Source organism: Eriocheir sinensis, chromosome 30, assembly GCF_024679095.1.
Source record: "Eriocheir sinensis breed Jianghai 21 chromosome 30, ASM2467909v1, whole genome shotgun sequence".
Classification (NCBI taxonomy): domain Eukaryota; kingdom Metazoa; phylum Arthropoda; class Malacostraca; order Decapoda; family Varunidae; genus Eriocheir; species Eriocheir sinensis.
This window is the reverse complement of record NC_066538.1, coordinates 14021205-14043488: the sequence shown is the minus strand read 5'-3', so window position 1 is coordinate 14043488 and position 22284 is coordinate 14021205. Positions and strand designations below refer to the sequence as shown.

Genomic DNA, 22284 nt, shown 5'->3' with positions numbered 1-22284 from the left:
CTTTGTTATCGTTCTTTTCCATGTTCTTGCTCTTGTTCTTCTTCTTCCTCTTCTTCCTCTGTTCTTGTTCTTCCTTTTCTTTGTTCTTTGTTCTTGTTCTTGTTCTTTTTTCTTCTACTACTACTACTACTACTACTACTACTGCTACTACTACTACTACTACTACTACTACTACTACTACTACTACTACTACTGCTACTACTACTACTACTACTACTACTACTACTACTACTACTACTACTACTACTACTACTACTACTACTACTACTACTACTACTACTACTACTACTACTACTACTACTACTACCACCACCACCACCATCACGAGGTACACCCATCACTCATTCCCACAACACACACACATACACACACACATACACACACACCTGTCTCGCCCGGCATCAGCGCACCTTTAAGCGCACACACACACACACACACACACACACACACACACACACACACACACACAGACGCCGCCGTGTGATGGGGTACAGACGGCGGCGCGGGGGGCGGCGATGGGGGGGGGGGGGGTTACTTGGAGGGAATGAATATTTAAGTGGGTGAAGAAGGGGAATGCTTGACGGGGGTGAGAGAGAGAGAGAGAGAGAGAGAGAGAGAGAGAGAGAGAGAGAGAGAGAGAGAGAGAGAGAGAGAGAGAGATTGGGTGAAGAGAGGAAGGAAATAAAAATAAAGAAGAGGAATAAAAAAGTGGATGACAAAGGAAAGTAAAAAACGAAGAAAAGAAGGAAAAAGATGAGAGAGAGAGAGAGAGAGAGAGAGAGAGAGAGAGAGAGAGAGAGAGAGAGAGAGAGAGAGAGAGAGAGAGAGAGAACGGGAAGTAGGTGAATGAATGAATGAGTGAATGAATGGCTATACGGGAAAGGGGAGGAGCTAGAGAGAGAGAGAGAGAGAGAGAGAGAGAGAGAGAGAGAGAGAGAGAGAGAGAGAGGAAGGTGATAAAAAAAAGGATGACAAGGGTGAAAGAGGAGAGTAGGGTAATGGTCTGGCTGCTGGTTGTTACGGGGTGGGGGGGGGGGGGGAGGGAGACTGTGTTTGAAGGGAGGAAGGAAGGGAAAGAAAGAAAGAAAGAAAGAAACTGGTTTAGAAGGGAAGAAGGAGAAGGGAGAAGGAAAATAATAATAATAAAAAAAAAAACGTAACAAAAAATATATGAATGAATGGAGAAACTTTAAACACCGGATATGGAAAGGGAAAGTGGAACTAGGGGCGATAACAAACAAACAAACAAACAAACAGGCAAACTAATAGTACCTGGAAATGGGGTAATTAAGGTGGTTTCAGGTGTATGGAACAGGTGTGCTAGTTCGTAACGGGACATAGGTGTTAATTAAATGGGACGGGATATGGGTGTTGTTGTTGTTGTTGTTGTTGTTGTTGTTGTTGTTGTTGGTGGTGGTGGTGGTGGAGAGCAATACGAAAGAAAGGATGTAAGGAAAATAATGATAAAAGGTGGAATAAAGAAAAATGCGAGAAGGAGAAAGAAAGCAATAATAAAAGGAAGGAAGGAAGGAAAAAGAGGAAGAATAAGGGTGGGAGAAGGGAGTGAGGAATGAATGAAGAGTGGGGGAGAGATAAGGGAAGAAAGAAAGAAAGGAAGGAAGGGAGGGAGGGTTGAACAGGAAGGAGAATGGAAGGATGTATGTATGTATGTAGGAAAAGAAGAAAGAAAAGGCTGATTAAAGGAAGGAAGGAAAGGAAGAGTGAGAGGGAGATTAGAAAAGAAAGAAAGGAAGGAAGGGAAGGAAGAAAGAAGAGAAAGGAGAATGGGAGGAAAGGAGAACGTATGTAGGAAGGAAAGGATGAATAAAGGAAGGAAGGAAAATGGAAGACTGGGAGGTAGATTAAGGAAGGAAGGGAGGAAAGAAGAGGAAGTATAATGAAAGAAAAGGATGATGTTTGTAAGAAGGAAAGAGTGAAAAGAATGAACAAAGAAGTGGAGTGAAGGAAACTAGAAGAGGAAGGGGAATGGAAAGGAAGAGACACGTTCAATTTTACGTAGAAAGGGAGGAAGGAAAGAATGGATAAAAAAAAAATAAGGAAGAGTGGAATGAAAGAGAATGAGGAAGAAGGAACAGGAATGACAAGAGGGAAACAAAAAACAAAAAAAGGAAGAGTAATAACAAAGGAAGACAAAAACGAAGGACATGAAACAAGGGTACAAAGTTTATGGTGAGATCTGCCTTCATAAAGCCAGCCCCTTGCTCTCTCTCTCTCTCTCTCTCTCTCTCTCTCTCTCTCTCTCTCTCTCTCTCTCTCTCTCTCTCTCTCTCTCCATTCTTCCTTCTATCTTTTCTTTCATTTCTTCATTCTTCTTTTCTGTCTTTATTTTCTTCCTTTCTCATTGATTATAGTTCTCTCTCTCTCTCTCTCTCTCTCTCTCTCTCTCTCTCTCTCTCTCTCTCTCTCTCTCTCTCTCTCTCATCCTTCCTACCTTCTTCCTTCCATCTTTTCTTTCCTTTCTCTTCATTCCTCTTTTCTATCTTTATTTTCTTCCTTTCTCATTGATTATAGTTCTCTCTCTCTCTCTCTCTCTCTCTCTCTCTCTCTCTCTCTCTCTCTCTCTCTCTCTCTCTCTCTCTCTCTCTCTCTCTCTCTCTCTCTCAGTGTTTAGTATATCCACTTTTTTCTTCCTCAGCTTAAAGTTTCCAAGCTTACCACCATCATCACCACCACCACCACTAACTCACCCCCATTTACTTACTCATTTACTCACCCATTTACACCCATTACTCAGGTTGTGTTAGTCTTTTGTTTCCACGTAATGTCAACACAAGGAAGGAGGGAAGGAAGGAAAGGTGGAAGAATGTGAGAAGGGAGGAACGAAGGAAGGAGGAAGGGAGGGAAGGATTATATCAACAAAAGGGAGGAAGGGAAAGAGGAATAATGTCAACAAAAGGAGGGAAGGGAGGAAGAAAGGAAGGAGAGATGAGAGAATGTAAAAAAGGAGGAATGAAGGAAGGAAGGAAGGTAGGAAAGAAAAGTAGAAAGGAAGACTTGCAGGGAGATCAAGGAGGAAAGGAAGGAAAGGACGACGTATGAAGGAAGGAAGGAAAAAAATAGAAAAAAAGGATTAAGGAAAAGAAGGAAGGGAAAAGAGAAGATAGAGAGGAAGGAAGGACAAAGAAACAAAGGAAAAATGTAAGATGAGAGGAAAGAAAGAAGGAAGGAAAGGATGAAGGACGAAAGGAAGGAAGGACACAGGAATAAAGTAAGAATGCAGAATGAAAGGAAAGAAGGAAGGAGGGAAGAGGGAAAGAAAAGAAAAAAAAGAAAAGTAGGGAGAGGAAGAAGTAAAGTAAGGAAGGAAGGGAAGAAAAAGGAAAAGAAGAAAGGATATAGTATAAAAGAAAAGAAGAAAAGGAAGATTAAAAACAAAAGAAAGGAAGGAAGAATGAAAGGAAGAAAGGACAAAGAAACAAAGAAAGGATGCAGTATAAGAGGAAAGAAGAAAGGGAAGAGGGAAAGAAGTAAAGATTAAAAACAAAAGAGAAATGAAAGAAAAACGAAAGAAACAAAGCTAAAAAAACAGAATGAAAGAAAGGAAGAACAAAGGAACAAAGGAAACACGCAGGATGAGAGGAAGGAAAGAAAGAAAGAAGGAAGGAAACAAGGGAGGAGGGAAGGCATTCAGACAGGGAGGCAGGCAAGTGACCAGACAGCGCCCCCCCATGACATTTGTTTCCCCGCTGCCCTCTCGCCCTCTCCTGCACCACCATCACCAAGGTTCCGGCGGTGTGTTGAGGCGCCGCTAAGGTTTGCCCGTCGCCCTGCCTGTTGCGTTATGGGTTTGCTGCTTGAAGGTAAAATTGGGGGTGCATGCTATAGCTGCGCGTGGCCTCAGTGCTCATCTTATTGCATCGGTAGTTAAACAGAAAACTGAAGAAAAAAGATTAATACATGAGGGTTGTGATGTTCTTTTGTTTGTGATCAGAATTAATTTGAGTTGTAGGAGAAAAGGAAGAGAATCAAAGAGAAAACTAAGGAACGGAGAAATTTAATCATACACAAGCCTTCATATCTCTGGCCTTCGTCTGTCTTTTCTTTACAAATATATATACTTTGAAACCTATGTATATATATTGTTCAGTGGTAAATACGAGACTAGTAGAGTAATAATTAGCTTCGTCATTCCTCAGTAAGATATATTATTCACGTTATTTTGCACAAGAACTCTATGTCTGTATAATAATACAAGAAATCTTCGAAGGGGTAATATCTGTTAGCTTGTATATGTTAGCTTTCTGTTATTTGCTGTTCTTGAGCTTCTGGCGTTTCATGTGGAGTTAGTCAAAGTCCGGGAACTCTTGTAGCGAACCCAAAGATAGAGTTTTAAAGACAAGTCGGCCAAATTTCACCTGTGATGCGCTCCTTGCCTTTGTCTCAGGGGTCAAAGGTGGCGTCTTGTAACTGGACCACTCCTCCCCTGCCCAAGGTGCCCCTCACGTTCCTCCCCTCAATGAAGATTCCCTGTTGGGTCTGGAGCATGTGGGGGTTTGGTGGAGGGTCAGGCCTGCCGGTGTGCCGCCTGCCGGGCCCTGCACCATATGGCAATCATCCAGGGGAGGTGGTGAAGGCCGTCGCTTGATTTTTAGACATGGTATTAGGCTTCAGGCCAGTTCAACATTCCAGCACGGAGTCATTTTAATAAAGCCCCGTTCACACTGTGCCGACTCTGGGCCACGACAATCCAGCAACTCAGGGTATAATTATGAGGTCTTGGGTGTGAAATGTTAATGTGAAAGGGTAGCACACGGTCGGAAAGAGGTCTAGAAACAATTGCCGGATGCTGATTCGGCACAGTGTGAAGGGGAATTAAAAATCGCTTGGTTGTCGTGGCCTAGGGCTGCTTTCACAGTCACTTTGTTTTGATCGTTACCAATGGCGGCGATCGACGCTATAGTTTTCCACGTGAAACTGGCCTATGGGGTAGTGGTGGCTGCAGAGGAAGCGAGGGATGTTGAGTATGTGTGGTAAGGTGCGGGGCTAGGCTAACACCACAGCCGCCACTACCCCATCGGCCAGTTTTACGTGGAAATACTATAGCAGCGATCGCCGCCATTGGTAACGATCTAAACAAGCAGACTGTGAAAGCGGCCCCTAGAGTCGGCACAGTGTGAACGGGGCTTAAGCGCACAAACCAAACTATAATCTCCACAATGATCCGTTACTGCTACTCAATACCAGATACTAAAGAAATTTCCTGTGTAGTGTCCTAAATTTTCCTCCTTTTTCATATCAACGCCTAACACCATACAAGGAATTTTCGTCGTATTTTGTGAATTGTTGGGGAGCTTACAAACTTTTTACGACTGATTTTCTAATAATTATGTCGACAACTGAAAATGCAACACTTCTAACTACGCCCCAAAATTCAAATTCAGAAGCCAAACTAGCCACATACATATCCGTCAAAATAAATACTTGTACGACGATGAAAAGATCTGGTGTGTGTTGGGTATTTATCCAGAACTGCACAGCCTCACTCCATCCTTTGACCTACACCACTTTCATAATGAAGGTGTAAACGCGCTTATCACCCTATTGATAACCGTTTCCGTCAGGAATTAATCGTTTCTGAGATATGAACAGCTAAATAAGTGGTGCTAGGCTACCATTTCAGCGGCGATAGACTACCCTTTCAGCGGCGATAGGCTACCATTTCAGCGGCGATAGGCTACCATTTCAGCGGCGATAGGCTACCCTTTCAGCGGCGATAGGCTACCATTTCAGCGGCGATAGGCTACCATTTCAGCGGCGATAGGCTACTATTTCAGCGGCGATAGACTACCCTTTCAGCGGCGATAGGCTACCATTTCAGCGGCGATAGGCTACCATTTCAGCGGCGATAGGCTACCATTTCAGCGGCGATAGACTACCTACCCTTTCAGCGGCGATAGGCTACCATTTCAGCGGCGATAGGCTACCATTTCAGCGGCGATAGGCTACCATTTCAGCGGCGATAGGCTACCATTTCAGCGGCGATAGGCTACCATTTCAGCGGTGATAGGCTATCATTTCAGCGGGGATAGGCTACCATTTCAGCGGCGATAGACTACCCTTTCAGCAGCGATAGACTACCCTTTCAGCGACGATAGGCTACCATTTCAGCGGCGATAGGCTACCATTTCAGCGGCGATAGGCTACCATTTCAGCGGCGATAGGCTACCATTTCAGCGGCGATAGGCTACCATTTCAGCGGCGATAGGCTACCATTTCAGCGGCGATAGGCTGCCATTTCAGCGGCGATAGGCTGCCATTTCAGCGGCGATAGGCTACCATTTCAGCGGCGATAGGCTACCATTTCAGCGGCGATAGGCTACCATTTCAGCGGCGATAGGCTACCATTTCAGCGGCGATAGGCTGCCATTTCAGCGGCGATAGGCTACCATTTCAGCGGCGATAGGCTACCATTTCAGCGGCGATAGGCTGCCATTTCAGCGGCGATAGGCTACCATTTCAGCGGCGATAGGCTACCATTTCAGCGGCGATAGGCTACCATTTCAGCGGCGATAGGCTACCATTTCAGCGGCGATAGGCTGCCATTTCAGCGGCGATAGGCTACCATTTCAGCGGCGATAGGCTACCATTTCAGCAGCGATAGGCTGCCATTTCAGCGGCGATAGGCTACCCTTTCAGCGGCGATAGGCTACCATTTCAGCGGCGATAGGCTGCCATTTCAGCGGCGATAGGCTACCATTTCAGCGGCGATAGGCTGCCATTTCAGCGGCGATAGGCTTCCATTTCAGCGGCGATAGGCTACCATTTCAGCGGCGATAGGCTACCATTTCAGCGGCGATAGGCTACCATTTCAGCGGCGATAGGCTGCCATTTCAGCGGCGATAGGCTACCATTTCAGCGGCGATAGGCTGCCATTTCAGCGGCGATAGGCTACCATTTCAGCGGCGATAGGCTACCATTTCAGCGGCGATAGGCTACCATTTCAGCGGCGATAGGCTGCCATTTCAGCAGCGATAGGCTACCATTTCAGCGGCGATAGACTACCCTTTCAGCGGCGATAGGCTACCATTTCAGCGGCGATAGGCTACCATTTCAGCGGCGATAGGCTACCATTTCAGCGGCGATAGGCTGCCATTTCAGCGGCGATAGGCTACCATTTCAGCGGCGATAGACTACCCTTTCAGCGGCGATAGGCTACCATTTCAGCGGCGATAGACTACCCTTTCAGCGGCGATAGGCTACCATTTCAGCGGCGATAGGCTACCATTTCAGCGGCGATAGACTACCCTTTCAGCGGCGATAGGCTACCATTTCAGCGGCGATAGGCTGCCATTTCAGCAGCGATAGGCTACCATTTCAGCGGCTATAGACTACCCTTTCAGCGGCGATAGGCTACCATTTCAGCGGCGATAGGCTACCATTTCAGCGGCGATAGGCTACCATTTCAGCGGCGATAGGCTGCCATTTCAGCGGCGATAGGCTACCATTTCAGCGGCGATAGACTACCCTTTCAGCGGCGATAGGCTACCATTTCAGCGGCGATAGGCTACCATTTCAGCGGCGATAGGCTACCATTTCAGCGGCGATAGGCTACCATTTCAGCGGCGATAGGCTGCCATTTCAGCGGCGATAGGCTACCATTTCAGCGGCTATAGACTACCCTTTCAGCGGCGATAGACTACCCTTTCAGCGGCGATAGGCTACCATTTCAGCGGCGATAGGCTACCATTTCAGCGGCGATAGGCTACCATTTCAGCGGCGATAGGTTACCATTTCAGCGGCGATAGGCTGCCATTTCAGCGGCAATAGGCTACCATTTCAGCGGCGATAGACTACCCTTTCAGCGGCGATAGGCTACCATTTCAGCGGCGATAGACTACCCTTTCAGCGGCGATAGGCTACCATTTCAGCGGCGATAGGCTACCATTTCAGCGGCGATAGGCTACCATTTCAGCGGCGATAGGCTACCATTTCAGCGGCGATAGGCTACCATTTCAGCGGCGATAGGCTACCATTTCAGCGGCGATAGGCTACCATTTAAGAGTCGATGAGTTCGTATACATTTCCGTGCTCCTGCAACAACTGAGAATACTAATCACAAGTGCATAGTCACGCCCATAACTCACCGATACAAGGAAGTGGACGGCAGAATAATTCCAGCTTCTTTAAAGGTTGTATTAGCCGGTATATTCATTAAGCTATGTGGCTGGTTTGGCTGTCTAATTCCACTGATGGGAGAAGTGTTATATTTTCAGTTGCGTCATTTTACAAACTCAGACATAAAAAGTGGTATAAAAATCAAGAAAATTAACTGCCCACGCCTTGAAAAACGGGTCGTAAAGGACAAACCAGCCGCATTAGTGTTGATGAAGACTAATATGACTGTTTAAAATCATACATAAGCTCTATGGTAGTGTTTCCCCGACTTAACAGTGCTCGGTGTAATGGTGTCTTAGCGTTACTAGAGGTCATTAGGGTATTATTGTAGGAGTACACCAGTCTAGAGATGGCTTTTCTTACCCTGACCATTAGAAAGAGCTCCGCATTCTGAGTAAATTCATCCCCATAAACACCCCTCGGAAATCATTTATAACGGAGGGAGGGAGGGAGGGCGGTCAAGGCCAGGACGTGACACACGACCACTCTGATGGTTGATGGGTTACTGCCCGCCGACCCACCGCCGCCTCCCAGCCCCAAGTGCTACAAATTTACCGTTAGTTTTAGGTTAGGCTAGGTTAGGTTAGGTTAGTTTTAGGTTAGGTTAGGTTAGGTTAGGTTAGGTTAGTTTTAGGTTAGGTTAGGTTAGGTTAGGTTAGTGTTAGGTTAGTGTTAGGTTAGTTCAGAGTTAGCTACGATGTTAGAGTTAAGTTATGTTTAGGTTAGGTTAGGTTAGGTTAGGTTAGGTTAGGGTTATGTTTAGTTTAAATGCACCTGTGTGGACGAAACTAGTTTTTTCTGGTAGATTTCGGTCTGTTTTGAATGAATGTGCTCTAAATTTTTTATCGCAAATCATTAGTCTCTTGGTTGGAAGGGGGGGGGGGGGGTAAAAAAAAAACACGTGATTTGCGATAGAAATGACACGCATATTCATTCAAAACAGGCCGAAAACTACCGAAAAAAACTAGTTTCGTTCGGAAATGCGAGACTGGTGAAGTGCTACAAATTTACCGTTATTAGAGGTGTTATTTGAGGTTGGTGTTTTAATTCAGTTTTTGGAGTGTAGTTCGAAGTGTTGGATTTCCAGAGTTACGTCGATGTTCAGAGTTAGCTACGTCGATGTTCAGAGTTAGCTACGTCGATGTTCAGAGTTAGGTCGATGTTCAGAGTTAGCTACGTCGATGTTCAGAGTTAGGTCGATGTTCAGAGTTAGGTCGATGTTCAGAGTCATGTCGATGTTCAGAGTGACGTCGATGTTCAGAGTGACGTCGATGTTCAGAGTTAGGTCGATGTTCAGAGTTAGGTCGATGTTCAGAGTTACGTCGATGTTCAGAGTTACGTCGATGTTCAGAGTGACGTCGATGTTCAGAGTGACGTCGATGTTCAGAGTTACGATGATGTTCAGAGTGACGTCGATGTTCAGAGTGACGTCGATGTTCAGAGTTACGATGATGTTCAGAGTTAGGTCGATGTTCAGAGTTAGGTCGATGTTCAGAGTTACGTCGATGTTCAGAGTGACGTCGATGTTCAGAGTTACGTCGATGTTCAGAGTTACGTCGATGTTCAGAGTTACGTCGATGTTCAGAGTTAGGTCGATGTTCAGAGTTACGTCGATGTTCAGAGTTACGTCGATGTTCAGAGTTACGTCGATGTTCAGAGTTACGATGATGTTCAGAGCTACGATGATGTTCAGTGACGTAAATTTTCAGAGATACGTCGACATATTACAAACTCAGTCGTAAAAAATGATAAAAAATACAGTGTTGCCAGAACGCCCAAGTTATTATCCTATCCCTTTGTCCCTCCATTTCTATTTTATTCTCTCGCCCTCTTTTTTTTCTTCTTCTCTCTCACCACTTTCATTTTCTCTTTCTTTGCATCTCAGTTGTTTGGGGACTACTGAAACAAGTAATAATAATAATAATAATAATAATAATAATAATAATGATAGTAATAGTAATAATAATGTTCGTAGAGTTATCAAAGACTTTCCAACTATAGGTCTTGAAGATGTCTGATAAATCCGGCCCAAGCTGGTGGTGTTGGAAGGTCAGGAATGTCTCTCTCTCTCTCTCTCTCTCTCTCTCTCTCTCTCTCTCTCTCTCTCTCTCTCTCTCTCTCTCTCTCTCTCTCTCTCTCTCTACCCATTCCCTTTATCTCTTGCCACTTTTCTTTACATCCTTACTCTCTCTCCTGTCCCCCTTATCTATCCTCCTCGGCCTTCTCCTCCTCCTCTCTTTCTTCACTTATTTTGCATTTCTTCATTTCCCTTGTTTTCTTCTCTTCCTCCTTTCCTTTCATTCATCCTAATATTCCTTCCCTCTCTTTCTCCTCCCATTTCTCTCATCTTAATCTTTCTTTACCTCTCCTTCTAGCCCCCCCCCCCCCTCTCTCTTTCTCTCTTTTGGTGATGAGATAGTTGAGGGGGGGAGGGTTGAATCTTTCCTCTGTGTGTGTGTGTGTGTGTGTGTGTGTGTGTGTGTGTGTGTGTGCTTGGATGTTCCCCTTTAGTGCATCAACTATTTGTGGCATCTCCTCCTCCTCCTCCTCCTCCTCCTCCTCCTTCAATACCATTACCACCTCTTCCTCCACCTCCACTTCTACCTCCTTGGACTCCACTTCACCTCTATGACCTCCTCCTCCTCCTCCTCCTCCTCCTCCTCTTTTTCTTTTTGGTCGGCGAGGATTTGTTGAGACGATGAATGTTGAATTAGAATTTTACTTCTATTTTCTATGATGATGATGATGATGATGATGATGAGGAGGAGGAGGAGGAGGAGGAGGAGGAGGAGGGTATTGACTTAAGGCAGGTGAGTCAAGGAGGGAATATGTGTGTGTGTGTGTGTGTGTGTGTGTGTGTGTGTATTGACTAGTGGAGTAATCAATGTAAGGTATGCAGGTACTCTCTCTCTCTCTCTCTCTCTCTCTCTCTCTCTCTCTCTCTCTCTCTCTCTCTCTCTCTCTCTCTCTCTCTCTCTCTCTCTGTCCACGTTTTGTTCAGGTTATACAAGCGACCTTCAATGACCTTGGTAGTTGCTGTTGTTATTGTTGTTGTTGTTGTTGTTGTTGGTGGTGGTGGTGATGTTGTTGTTGTTGTTGTTGGTGGTGGTGGTGGTGGTGGATAAGTAAAAAATGTGAGCAGTAACAGGACACACACACACACACACACACACACACACACACACACACACACATCCTTTACTTTCTCTCTCTCTCTCTCTCTCTCTCTCTCTCTCTCTCTCTCTCTCTCTCTCTCTCTCTCTCTCTCTCGATCACTTACTCATACACACTGCCTGTCACTCCTCCTCCTCCTCCTCCTCCTCCTTCTCTTCCACTTAAAACATAGCCAACCCCTCCATATGCTCCTCCCCTCTCCCCCTCCCCCTCTCACAATAGTCATGGAGTGGTGAGGGCGGAAAAGACAGCCAGTTTAGTTTCAGTGTCATCACCACCACCACTACTACCACTACTACTACTACTACTACTTCTACGACGACGGCGACGACGACGACTACACCATACTCTATTGCACACGTTAATAACACAAACATAGATATTGGAAAAAAAAATCCCAATACAGTTAATTTTAAAACTGTTACGAGAGTTTGGGAGTGTCAATTTTGTGGGGTGTGGTCGTGTGAGTGTGACATTGGTGGTGTAGGACAAGGTGGTGTTGATTCGTTGGTTGGTGGTGATACGGTTGTGATGTTGGTGGTGTGTTGAAGTGATGAAAATATGGTGTAACGGAGGAGGAAGAGGAAGAGGAAGACAGTTGTTGTTCAGTTGTGTTTAATCACCACTACAATCATCATCACCACCACCGTTACCAATAGCACCACCACCAACAACAACATACCACCATCGCAACTTCCACACAAAACTAGAAAACTGTAAACATAACAACTACTACTACTACTACTACTACTACTACCACGATGCCGGAACCTGTTAATAAAGGTCCTAACGGGAATAGGTGAGTTCCCCCGCCCACGTTCTGACCACATGTCATTTGTTATCCTCCTCCTCCTCCTCCTCCTCTTCCGCATCCTTGTGTTCTTTCATCTATCAATTTCTTTTCTTTTTTTTTCTTTTATTGCTTCTTTGTGTTTTCTTCTTGTCCTTCCTCCTCCTTTTCTTTCTCGTGTTTTTTTTATCTCATTTTTTTTCTTTATTTTACTTTTTTTCTTATTTTCTTGTTCCTCTTTTTCATCCTCCTCCTTCTTTTCTTATTCGTTTCTTCTTTTTTTCTTCTTCTTCCTCCTGCACCTCCTCCTATTCCTTCCCTTTCTCCTCGTTTATTTATATTTACATTTTCCTATTCCTCCTCTATCTTCCTTTTATCATCATTCTCTTTTTCTTGTTTTCCTCCTCGTCCGTATCTTCCAGCTACCTTCGTTTCCGCTTTTCTTTTTTTATCTTCTTCTATTCCTCGTTCGTCTACAATATCTTCCTTCCGCTTTTTCTTAGCATACGTACACTTTATCTTTTATTTTCCTCTTACTTTCCTCCTCCTCGTTCCTTCCTTCCTATCTTCCTTCCTTCCTTCCTTCCTTCCTTCCTTCCTATCTTCCTTCCTTCCCTTCCTTCGTCCCTTACACAGAACTTCCTCACACGAAAAAAAAAGGAAGTGGTGTTTGCTGTACGTAATTGTGTGTGTGTGTGTGTGTGTGTGCAGTTTGAGAGAATGTGGAGGTTACAACGCTGTTTGCTCTGCCTCCTGGCGCTGGTGGTGATGAGAGTGGTGGTGATGGTGGTGGTGGTGGTGGTGTGTGGTAAGAATAAAACATTGATAAGATTGATAGATTGCGATGACGTCGACACACACACACACACACAGAGGAGAGGGAAGGGAAGGAAAGGAAAGGAAAGGGAAGGAAAGGAAAGGAAAGGAAAGGAAAAGAGAAGAGAAGACAAGAGGAGAGAGAGAGAGAGAGAGAGAGAGAGAGAGAGAGAGAGAGAGAGAGAGAGAGGCTTGTTAAGTACACAACTGCTTGATGAAATATTCAGGAGTCGGGGGGAAAGCATGTTTGAGAGAGAGAGAGAGAGAGAGAGAGAGAGAGAGAGAGAGAGAGAGAGAGAGAGATGCATTCCTCATAGACTCAACCTGCTGATAATCTCCGGAAATCGCACAACGTATTCTTATCTCCATCGTCTTCTTAATTAAAAAAAAAAAGAAAAGAAAAGCCTGCCCAATATCGCTCCAGAAAATAGCCCAAAATAGCCCAACCAGACCCTTCACCATAGGCTCCGCAAAATAGCCCAAAACAGCCCAACCAGACCCTTCACCATAGGCTCCGCAAAATAGCCCAACATTACCCGAAATAGCCCAATCTTCCTTCATCTCCCGTATTAGCCAAACCAAACAAGACTAGCGGCCAAGAGTATATTATCCAATCCTCTTCCTCCCTAGATCTCTCTCTCTCTCTCTCTCTCTCTCTCTCTCTCTCTCTCTCTCTCTCTCTCTCTCTCTCTTCCGACATTCTTCCTTCTACCTTTTCTTTCCTTTCTCTTCATTCCTCTGTTCTTTCTTTTTCTTTTTTCCTTTCTCATTGATTATAGTCTCTCTCTCTCTCTCTCTCTCTCTCTCTCTCTCTCTCTCTCTCACCCTTCCTACATTCTTCCTTCTACCTTTTCTTTCCTTTCTCTTCATTCCTCTGTTCTATCTTTTTCTTTTTTTCCTTTCTCATTGATTATAGTCTCTCTCTCTCTCTCTCTCTCTCTCTCTCTCTCTCTCTCTCTCTCAACACATTTGCAGTACACATCGAGCTTTTTTAGCAGACATTCAGTCGATCGAACGTGAATGAGAAACTTATGTCCGATTGTGCACTTTCTCAGGCTTAAAATGACACTTTTTCTCGTGCATTATTTCAAAAATCTCTCTCTCTCTCTCTCTCTCTCTCTCTCTCTCTCTCTCTCTCTCTCTCTCTCCGTCCAAAAAACGAGATGTCAGTCGGTGTTCGTGATTTAACTTGTCAAGAAGGTGAGCAGGATTAGAAAATGCCAACCGCCACCACCACTGTCACGTGACCACCACCACCACCACCACCACTTTCAGCATCACCTTCACCTCTATTACTACACACAGGGGGCTTATTTTGTTATTATTACGTACAATTATTTTTTATATGTTTTATTAAATTTCAGTTTATAATGTTACCTAGTCTAGTTAACACCTTTTACTACCACATCAGTTTTGGAAAAGATAATGTCTATAGGTGTTTTTTTATATATTTTATTTATAATCTTTATCTATCTGTCTATCTATTGGTGCTACTATAGTATGCAGTCTGCCGCAGTATTGTAGGCTACCCCAGTATGCACGAAGTGTGGTACTTTAGCGTGCGGTCTACCGGTCTGACCTGCCTCCCGATACCTCATCTATAATGTTGTGTTGTTACCTGAGTGCTCCTCACCTGGCACCTGAATGGCCTGACCTGTCTCCGGAGACCTTATATAGCTAGACCAGAGTAATGACCGGCCACAGTGAGGTCATTACTTAATGTTGCCTGAGTACTCCTGATCGGTCTGTATAAAAGGACAGTCAACGAACACCCACATCATTAATCATTATCCTCCTTGCGTTGAAGCCGATAGCATATCAGTTCATCTCATTCTGCTAACAGTATTTGCAATCTGTTAATGAATGAATACCACGGTGACTAACTGGACAGTTTCCCAGTACCGTCAATGACTGGTGAGGTAGCCTGCACGCTGAATTGTAAATATGGTGGTAGACCGCACGCTACAGTGGAAACGGCCGGGTAGATCGCATACTAAAGTATCACCTATCTATCGATCTATCTATCGATTTAACTTTTATTTTCATTCAGCAGAAATATATTTTCCTGGGTCATAAATAATACAAATAGCCGTAGATTGATTATTAATATTGAAAAAATAAGTAATTTTCCCATGTCTGATATGAACCCAGTCAGAAATGGTCCACAATATACAAAGGTGACATAGAAGTGGCTGGACCCCGGGGTGTGTAGTGCAGGTGAAATCGTTTATAGGATATCACTTAACACCTTCCTGGAAGCCCTGCCCTGTAGTGATTTACTGACTGTGAACCCCCCCATAACACCTGTTCAGAGGGAAGGTGTCCCCAGACCGCCACAGGCACCCTTCACAAAGAGGTAAATTTCTTCCCCCACAACCATACTTTTCTAGAGATAAAGCGACATCCTGTAAGGTACAGTTTAATGCACACATCTGTAGAGTGCTGCATAACTGTAAAAAGGATGCAGCATGTTCAGCAGATGTGCTGGCCTGGCACACAGGCGGTGCAGCACAAGGCACACACACACACACACACACACACACACACAGGATGCTCACACAAGGAATACCTACTCATATTTTTCCATTTCAAAACAGTTGTTCTACAATTGTTATACTCCCTCACCCTGTTCGTGCCCAGTGTGTCTTTAAAGTAGAAAAGTTAAGCTAATTTCATAACTATCTTACTTCATAATTTTGACAACAAAGCAGTAGAAAGGCAAATGTCAGTAACTCCTGTGAGTTGAGTGAACACCAAAGAAAGATGGTAAATGGGATTTTGTAAGCCATGGTATTTTTTTAATAGCTACAGTGTTTAGTTTACCCATATTTTTATGGCCATTCCAAAATCTAATCAACCAGCTTCCAGGTATGAGCTTGAGTTACTAATCTTATCTCTCATACGTCGCCAAATCTCATTGAAATCCGACAAAATCCACAGGCAAGTTCTGTAATAATTCCTTAGTACTGGCAGATAAGATTGCCTTAAAGAATTAAGGAGCTGGCTCTTATCTGTTGTTTAAGGTGACTGTGCTGTTGTAAACTCCTGTGCACAGTCACTCAACACAGTTTCACTGATGGGCAGTCCCCATGCCAGCTTTGTGCCCACACTTGATGGCATTACTGACCATTCAGCACAGTAAGGACCAGCTTTGTAAAGTTTTGTTGACTCTTGGATCAATCGTTTTGTCCAGAGGAAGGAAGTTTGAGGTCCTTCTTCTGTGTTGTGATGGAGAGACTGCTGGACAGATATAATTTTATAGTGCTAAGTGACAGCTCAAAAGTGACCCCATGAGTGGCAGGCAGTGTTACACCTGCTGAATATTGGCTGATGGTCACGTTGTGCTTGTGGGCTGTTTGTCTACACTGCCACTTTTGACTATTGGACACTGATTAACAGCACTTGTGGTGGTGATTTTTTTATTTATTTATATATTTTTACATTCTGCCTATGGTGCTGGTAGTTTTCTTGGTGGTGCCCGGTGGTTGACCCCAGCCCATTATGGTGCAGGCAAGTGTTTATATTGGTGCCATCTTACTTGGTATCATGTAGTGTGGGGCTTCATGGAGGACAAGGGGTATTGAATGAGTCACTATCACAGCAGTGGATTTGTTGTGTAATGGACTTTGCCTGTGAGTGACAATTTTTTAAACTTTTATTTGTTACCATGCTCTTTACTTTAATCATTATTGTAGTGGAGAATCTGTGAACTACTCTTGCCACAACTATATTTTCTTTTATAGTGCCTCTTTAGAAACTGTGTAATAATGTTCTTCATATCTTGTGTCTGAGCCCCATCATCACCATCTCCTTCATCATCATCATCACCATCACTGCATTCATTACCATCACCATCAGTTACACTATTATACCCATCACCACCACCATCATCATCATCATCATCATATCATCATCACTCACATTCATTACCATCACCATCACACTATTATACCCACCACCACCACCACCATCATCATCATCATCATCATCACTATCACTGCATTCATTACCATCACCATCAATTACACTATTAAACCCACCACCACCACCATCATCATCATCATCATCATCATCATCATCACTATCACTGCATTCATTACCATCACCATCAATTACACTATTAAACCCACCACCACCACCACCAAAACCACCATCATCACTAATGCCAACTTAATTACTGTCACTGTTGCATTATCACATCACCCACCATCACCACCCCCTCATTCCACGGGTAGTTTTATGAGCCCAGTGGTAATTTAATGTCTGCACCGTGAACATGAAAAGAAAGACTCCTGAGAACCTGACTAATCTGTGTGGCCTTTGGAAATACTATAGTCTTCCAAATATGTTGAGGCCGGTCTGGCATAGGCTCCCGCGGGTCCTATCCTTCCCTCTGGTCTGCCACACAGTCCCAACACCTATCTCTTCCTCTCATATGTAAGCTATAGGTAACATATGAGAGGAAAAAATAGGTGTTGGGACTGTGGCAGAGCAAAGGGGAGAAAAGGACTCGCGGGAGCCAACGCCAAAACGGACTCGACAATTTGGTTTCACTATAGATGTTGTAAGAGCTGATGCTTCTGAGAAAATGGGCCTCTTTCTTAATATTTGCATCAACTAGTATATAACTGTTTACTTTGTTCCGTTCATCCCACACCCTATTAGTGAACCAGTTTTTCCCTTTCTCTGAAGTCTCCCATTCTCTGCAGCTGGTACTTTGGGCAGATGTCACGGCAGGATGCCACGGACCTGCTCATGGGGGAGAGGGACAGCGGGGTGTTCCTGGTCCGGGACTCCACAAGCATCATTGGTGACTACGTGCTCTGTGTCAGGTGGGTGTTGGAGGCTTTGCGGGGAGAGGCTAGAGGTGGGGTAAAGGTACGGGAATTTTTAAATTTTTTTTTTTATTTTTATTTTTATTTTTTTTATTAAGGCTTGATGATCGTTTGTATAGGCTAAGGGTGAGGGGCTGGTGGTGATGTAAGGGTATGGTTTTGTTGGATAAGGTTTCATAATCTTTTGTTTACTATTTAACATCAAGTTATTCCATATGTATGAATTATTTTTTTACAGCATGTTCATATTCTCTGTCATATGCCTAAATTCTCATCTGTATGATATAACATTCACATGTATACAAGTATTCGCAACTTCATGTTGCTATATTACCCTTTTTATCGGCATCACAGATGCTGATCAACAGATTGTCCATCTTCTTGTTGTTGTTCTCTTCAAGTTGTTTTCCTGGCTTACCCATGGATTGTAGACATGACATTGTATAATAACATTTCTTAGCCCTGATGAACCCTACAACATGGCATTATAAACAAAGTCAGCTGTTTTTTTATTTATTTATTTTTATTTATTTATTTAAATTTTTTTTTTACGTCTTGGCCTGTGGCACCGGTAGGCCTTCATAGTAGGGCCTGATGGTCGGCCCCAGCCCGTTGTGGTGCAGGCAAGTGTTTATAGTGGCGCCATCTTTACTTTTCAGCATTTTCCATTTTAGACCCCTAGTTGCATAATATAAATTGTTGGGGGTGTGTTGGAGGGTCATGTGATGCCGATTTATTAACACTTGTTTCTGGTGTAAGTTTTCACAAGTGTTCATACACACTTGTGTATTTTAATTTGTTGTTACATATATGTAATTTTTTGTTCACATACACACACTACACCGCTCCATAGCTCAGTGGTCAAAGCTCTGCACTGCCATGCTTCACATGCAGTGAGAAACTATAATCTAGTATGTATATATAAAAAGAGAAGCAATAAATCTACAGGATAATTCAGCTTTCCCAATAGGATGGGTGAAATGCTTTACCAAACAGGATTGTGCAACTTACTACAACATACACAAAAGCTTAAGAGTTGCATCATTCATCCATTGATAGACCAGTGCAACCAAACTCTAAGGCCTGTTAGTAGTATCCTGACAAAGATTTCTTCCTCCCCACAATACCATAGCCTAACAGGACAGGGCACTGGCTGCCCCCCCTCCAAAATAGCTAGAAGTTTCAGTCAGCAGACCCTAATGCCCAGCAGTGAATGAGTGCCTGGTTATGGTGGTGGTCAGGGCCACTCTGGAGCAAGGGATGCAAAAGATATTCATGGTAATGGACCAGGCCATCATTGGACAGAACCTTTGCACATTGACTTCTAAAATGGAAGCTGAGATGTTAGCCTTCATAGAGGGACTGGTGAATATCAAGTGGGATGTTATACGACTCATTGAAGTGAGGAGCTTGGCGATAAACAAACAATTCTTAAGAGCAGCCATTCATTATACTTGAGAGGCAAGCCTGAGGGTAGCAAGCAGGAACATGAAGGACCACTTTTAACCCGGTAGCAGCGGGGATCATGTTTCTTAATGGTCCCCCCAAGCGAGAAAAATGAGAAAAAATCACCCCTCACACAAACCATTTCATAATATATATCAAAGCATTTATGATCAGATTATGTATCATCTATTTTGGGGGTCTATATCATGGCGCAAATTTGGCCCGTCGCTGCTACCGGGTTAAAACAAATTCTAGAAAAGAGCATGTTTAAATTCTTTAGCGGAAATGAGCACATGACATCTATAGCATTTAAATTGAATGGAAAATACAAACTGAAAGTAATTCCAGTAAATGTCACAGCATCTAGTTTTGGCAGTGAGGATGCTGACGAGTATTACAAAGATGTCCAGTCAGTATTGTGACCAGAGGGCCATTACAGTGTGATCATGGGCTATTTTGAAGCTAAAGTAGGGTACACTATTGCTGGAGACACCCTGGTGGGAAGTTATGGCATATATTCATGAGATGGAAATAGACAAAATACAGTAACCAGAGTAACAGCTAACTCCTTTCCTTCACAATATTCCCAGAGTACCAGCTAACTCCTTTCCTTCACAATATTCCCAGAGTAACAGCTGACTCCTTTCCTTCACAATATTCCCAGAGTAACAGCTAACTCTTTTCCTTCACAATATTCCCAGAGTAACAGCCAACTCCTTTCCTTCACAATATTCCCAGAGTAACAGCCAACTCCTTTCCTTCACAATATTCCCAGAGTACCAGTTAACTCCTTTCCTTCACAATATTCCCAGAGTACCAGCTAACTCCTTTCCTTCACAATATTCCCAGAGTACCAGCTAACTCCTTTCCTTCACAATATTCCCAGAGTACCAGCTAACTCCTTTCCTTCACAATATTCCCAGAGTAACAGCTGACTCCTTTCCTTCACAATATTCCAAGAGTACCAGCTGACTCCTTTCCTTCACAATATTCCAAGAGTACCAGCTGACTCCTTTCCTTCACAATATTCCCAGAGTACCAGCTAACTCCTTTCCTTCACAATATTCCCAGAGTAACAGCCAACTCCTTTCCTTCACAATATTCCCAGAGTACCAGTTAACTCCTTTCCTTCACAATATTCCCAGAGTACCAGCTAACTCCTTTCCTTCACAATATTCCCAGAGTAACAGCTGACTCCTTTCCTTCACAATATTCCAAGAGTACCAGCTGACTCCTTTCCTTCACAATATTCCAAGAGTACCAGCTGACTCCTTTCCTTCACAATATTCCCAGAGTACCAGCTGACTCCTTTCCTTCACAATATTCCCAGAGTACCAGCCAACTCCTTTCCTTCACAATATTCCCAGAGTACCAGCCAACTCCTTTCCTTCACAATATTCCCAGAGTACCAGCTAACTCCTTTCCTTTACAATATTCCCAGAGTACCAGCCAACTCCTTTCCTTCACAATATTCCCAGAGTACCAGCTAACTCCTTTCCTTCACAATATTCCCAGAGTAACAGCCAACTCCTTTCCTTCACAATATTCCCAGAGTAACACCAAACTCCTTTCCTTCACAATATTCCCAGAGTACCAGCCAACTCCTTTCCTTCACAATATTCCCAGAGTACCAGCTAACTCCTTTCCTTCAGAATATTCCCAGAGTAACACCAAACTCCTTTCCTTCACAATATTCCCAGAGTAACAGCCAACTCCTTTCCTTCACAATATTCCCAGAGTAACAGCTGACTCCTTTCCTTCACAATATTCCCAGAGTAACAGCCAACTCCTTTCCTTCACAATATTCCCAGAGTAACAGCTGACTCCTTTCCTTCACAATATTCCCAGAGTACCAGCTGACTCCTTTCCTTCACAATATTCCCAGAGTACCAGCTAACTCCTTTCCTTCACAATATTCCCAGAGTACCAGCTAACTCCTTTCCTTCACAATATTCCCAGAGTACCAGCTAACTCCTTTCCTTCACAATATTCCCAGAGTAACAGCTAACTCCTTTCCTTCACAATATTCCCAGAGTAACAGCCAACTCCTTTCCTTCACAATATTCCCAGAGTAACACCAAACTCCTTTCCTTCACAATATTCCCAGAGTAACACCAAACTCCTTTCCTTCACAATATTCCCAGAGTAACACCAGACTCTTTCCTTCACAATATTCCCAGAGTAACACCAAACTCCTTTCCTTCACAATATTCCCAGAGTAACACCAAACTCCTTTCCTTCACAATATTCCCAGAGTAACAGCCAACTCCTTTCCTTCACAATATTCCCAGAGTAACACCAAACTCCTTTCCTTCACAATATTCCCAGAGTAACACCAAACTCCTTTCCTTCACAATATTCCCAGAGTAACACCAAACTCCTTTCCTTCACAATATTCCCAGAGTAACACCAAACTCCTTTCCTTCACAATATTCCCAGAGTAACACCAAACTCCTTTCCTTCACAATATTCCCAGAGTAACACCAAACTCCTTTCCTTCACAATATTCCCAGAGTAACAGCCAACTCCTTTCCTTCACAATATTCCCAGAGTAACACCAAACTCCTTTCCTTCACAATATTCCCAGAGTAACAGCCAACTCCTTTCCTTCACAATATTCCCAGAGTAACACCAAACTCCTTCCCTGGGTTGGCATTCTCAAGCGCTTCCACCTCCCACATCAACTTCCAAAGGCCAAGAAGGAGATTAATCGGGTTTTCATTATTTTTTTTTACATTCATGGTTCAGAAGAAGGGTCACACTAGCACCAGGGTCATTGAACTACCCCTGGAAATGCCCAAAACGCCCATGAAAGCCTTGTCAAATATGTGTACTTGGGCGCTGGAGGGTTTGAGAATACGGACCCTGGACAGTAGCCCCTGGAGTAACACCTAACTCTCTCCCAGCACTGTATCCCTGAAGTATTCCCTGACTCCTTCCCTCCACAGTCTCTGCACAGTAACTCCTAACCTCTTCCTGCACAATACCCCTGGAGGAACACCTTATAACTCTTTCCCAGCACTGTATCCCTGAAGTATTCCCTGACTCCTTCCCTCCACAGTCTCTGCACAGTAACACCTAACCCTT

General features: G+C 43.8%; 1 protein-coding gene across 4 annotated transcripts in view; it reads left to right on the top strand.

The window, feature by feature from the left end:
* LOC127005602 (adapter molecule Crk-like) overlaps positions 1-22284 on the top strand; it is a 49963-nt gene that overhangs the window by 12096 nt on the left and 15583 nt on the right. For 2 of the 4 annotated variants that reach the window (XM_050874556.1, XM_050874557.1), the window contains exon 3: positions 17626-17748. In XM_050874556.1, the coding sequence (XP_050730513.1) occupies positions 17626-17748 (123 nt within the window). Of the gene's footprint in view, positions 1-11639; positions 12110-15977; positions 16055-17625; positions 17749-22284 lie in introns of those variants that run through there. The other 2 variants (XM_050874555.1, XM_050874554.1) reach the window with 2 other exon arrangements.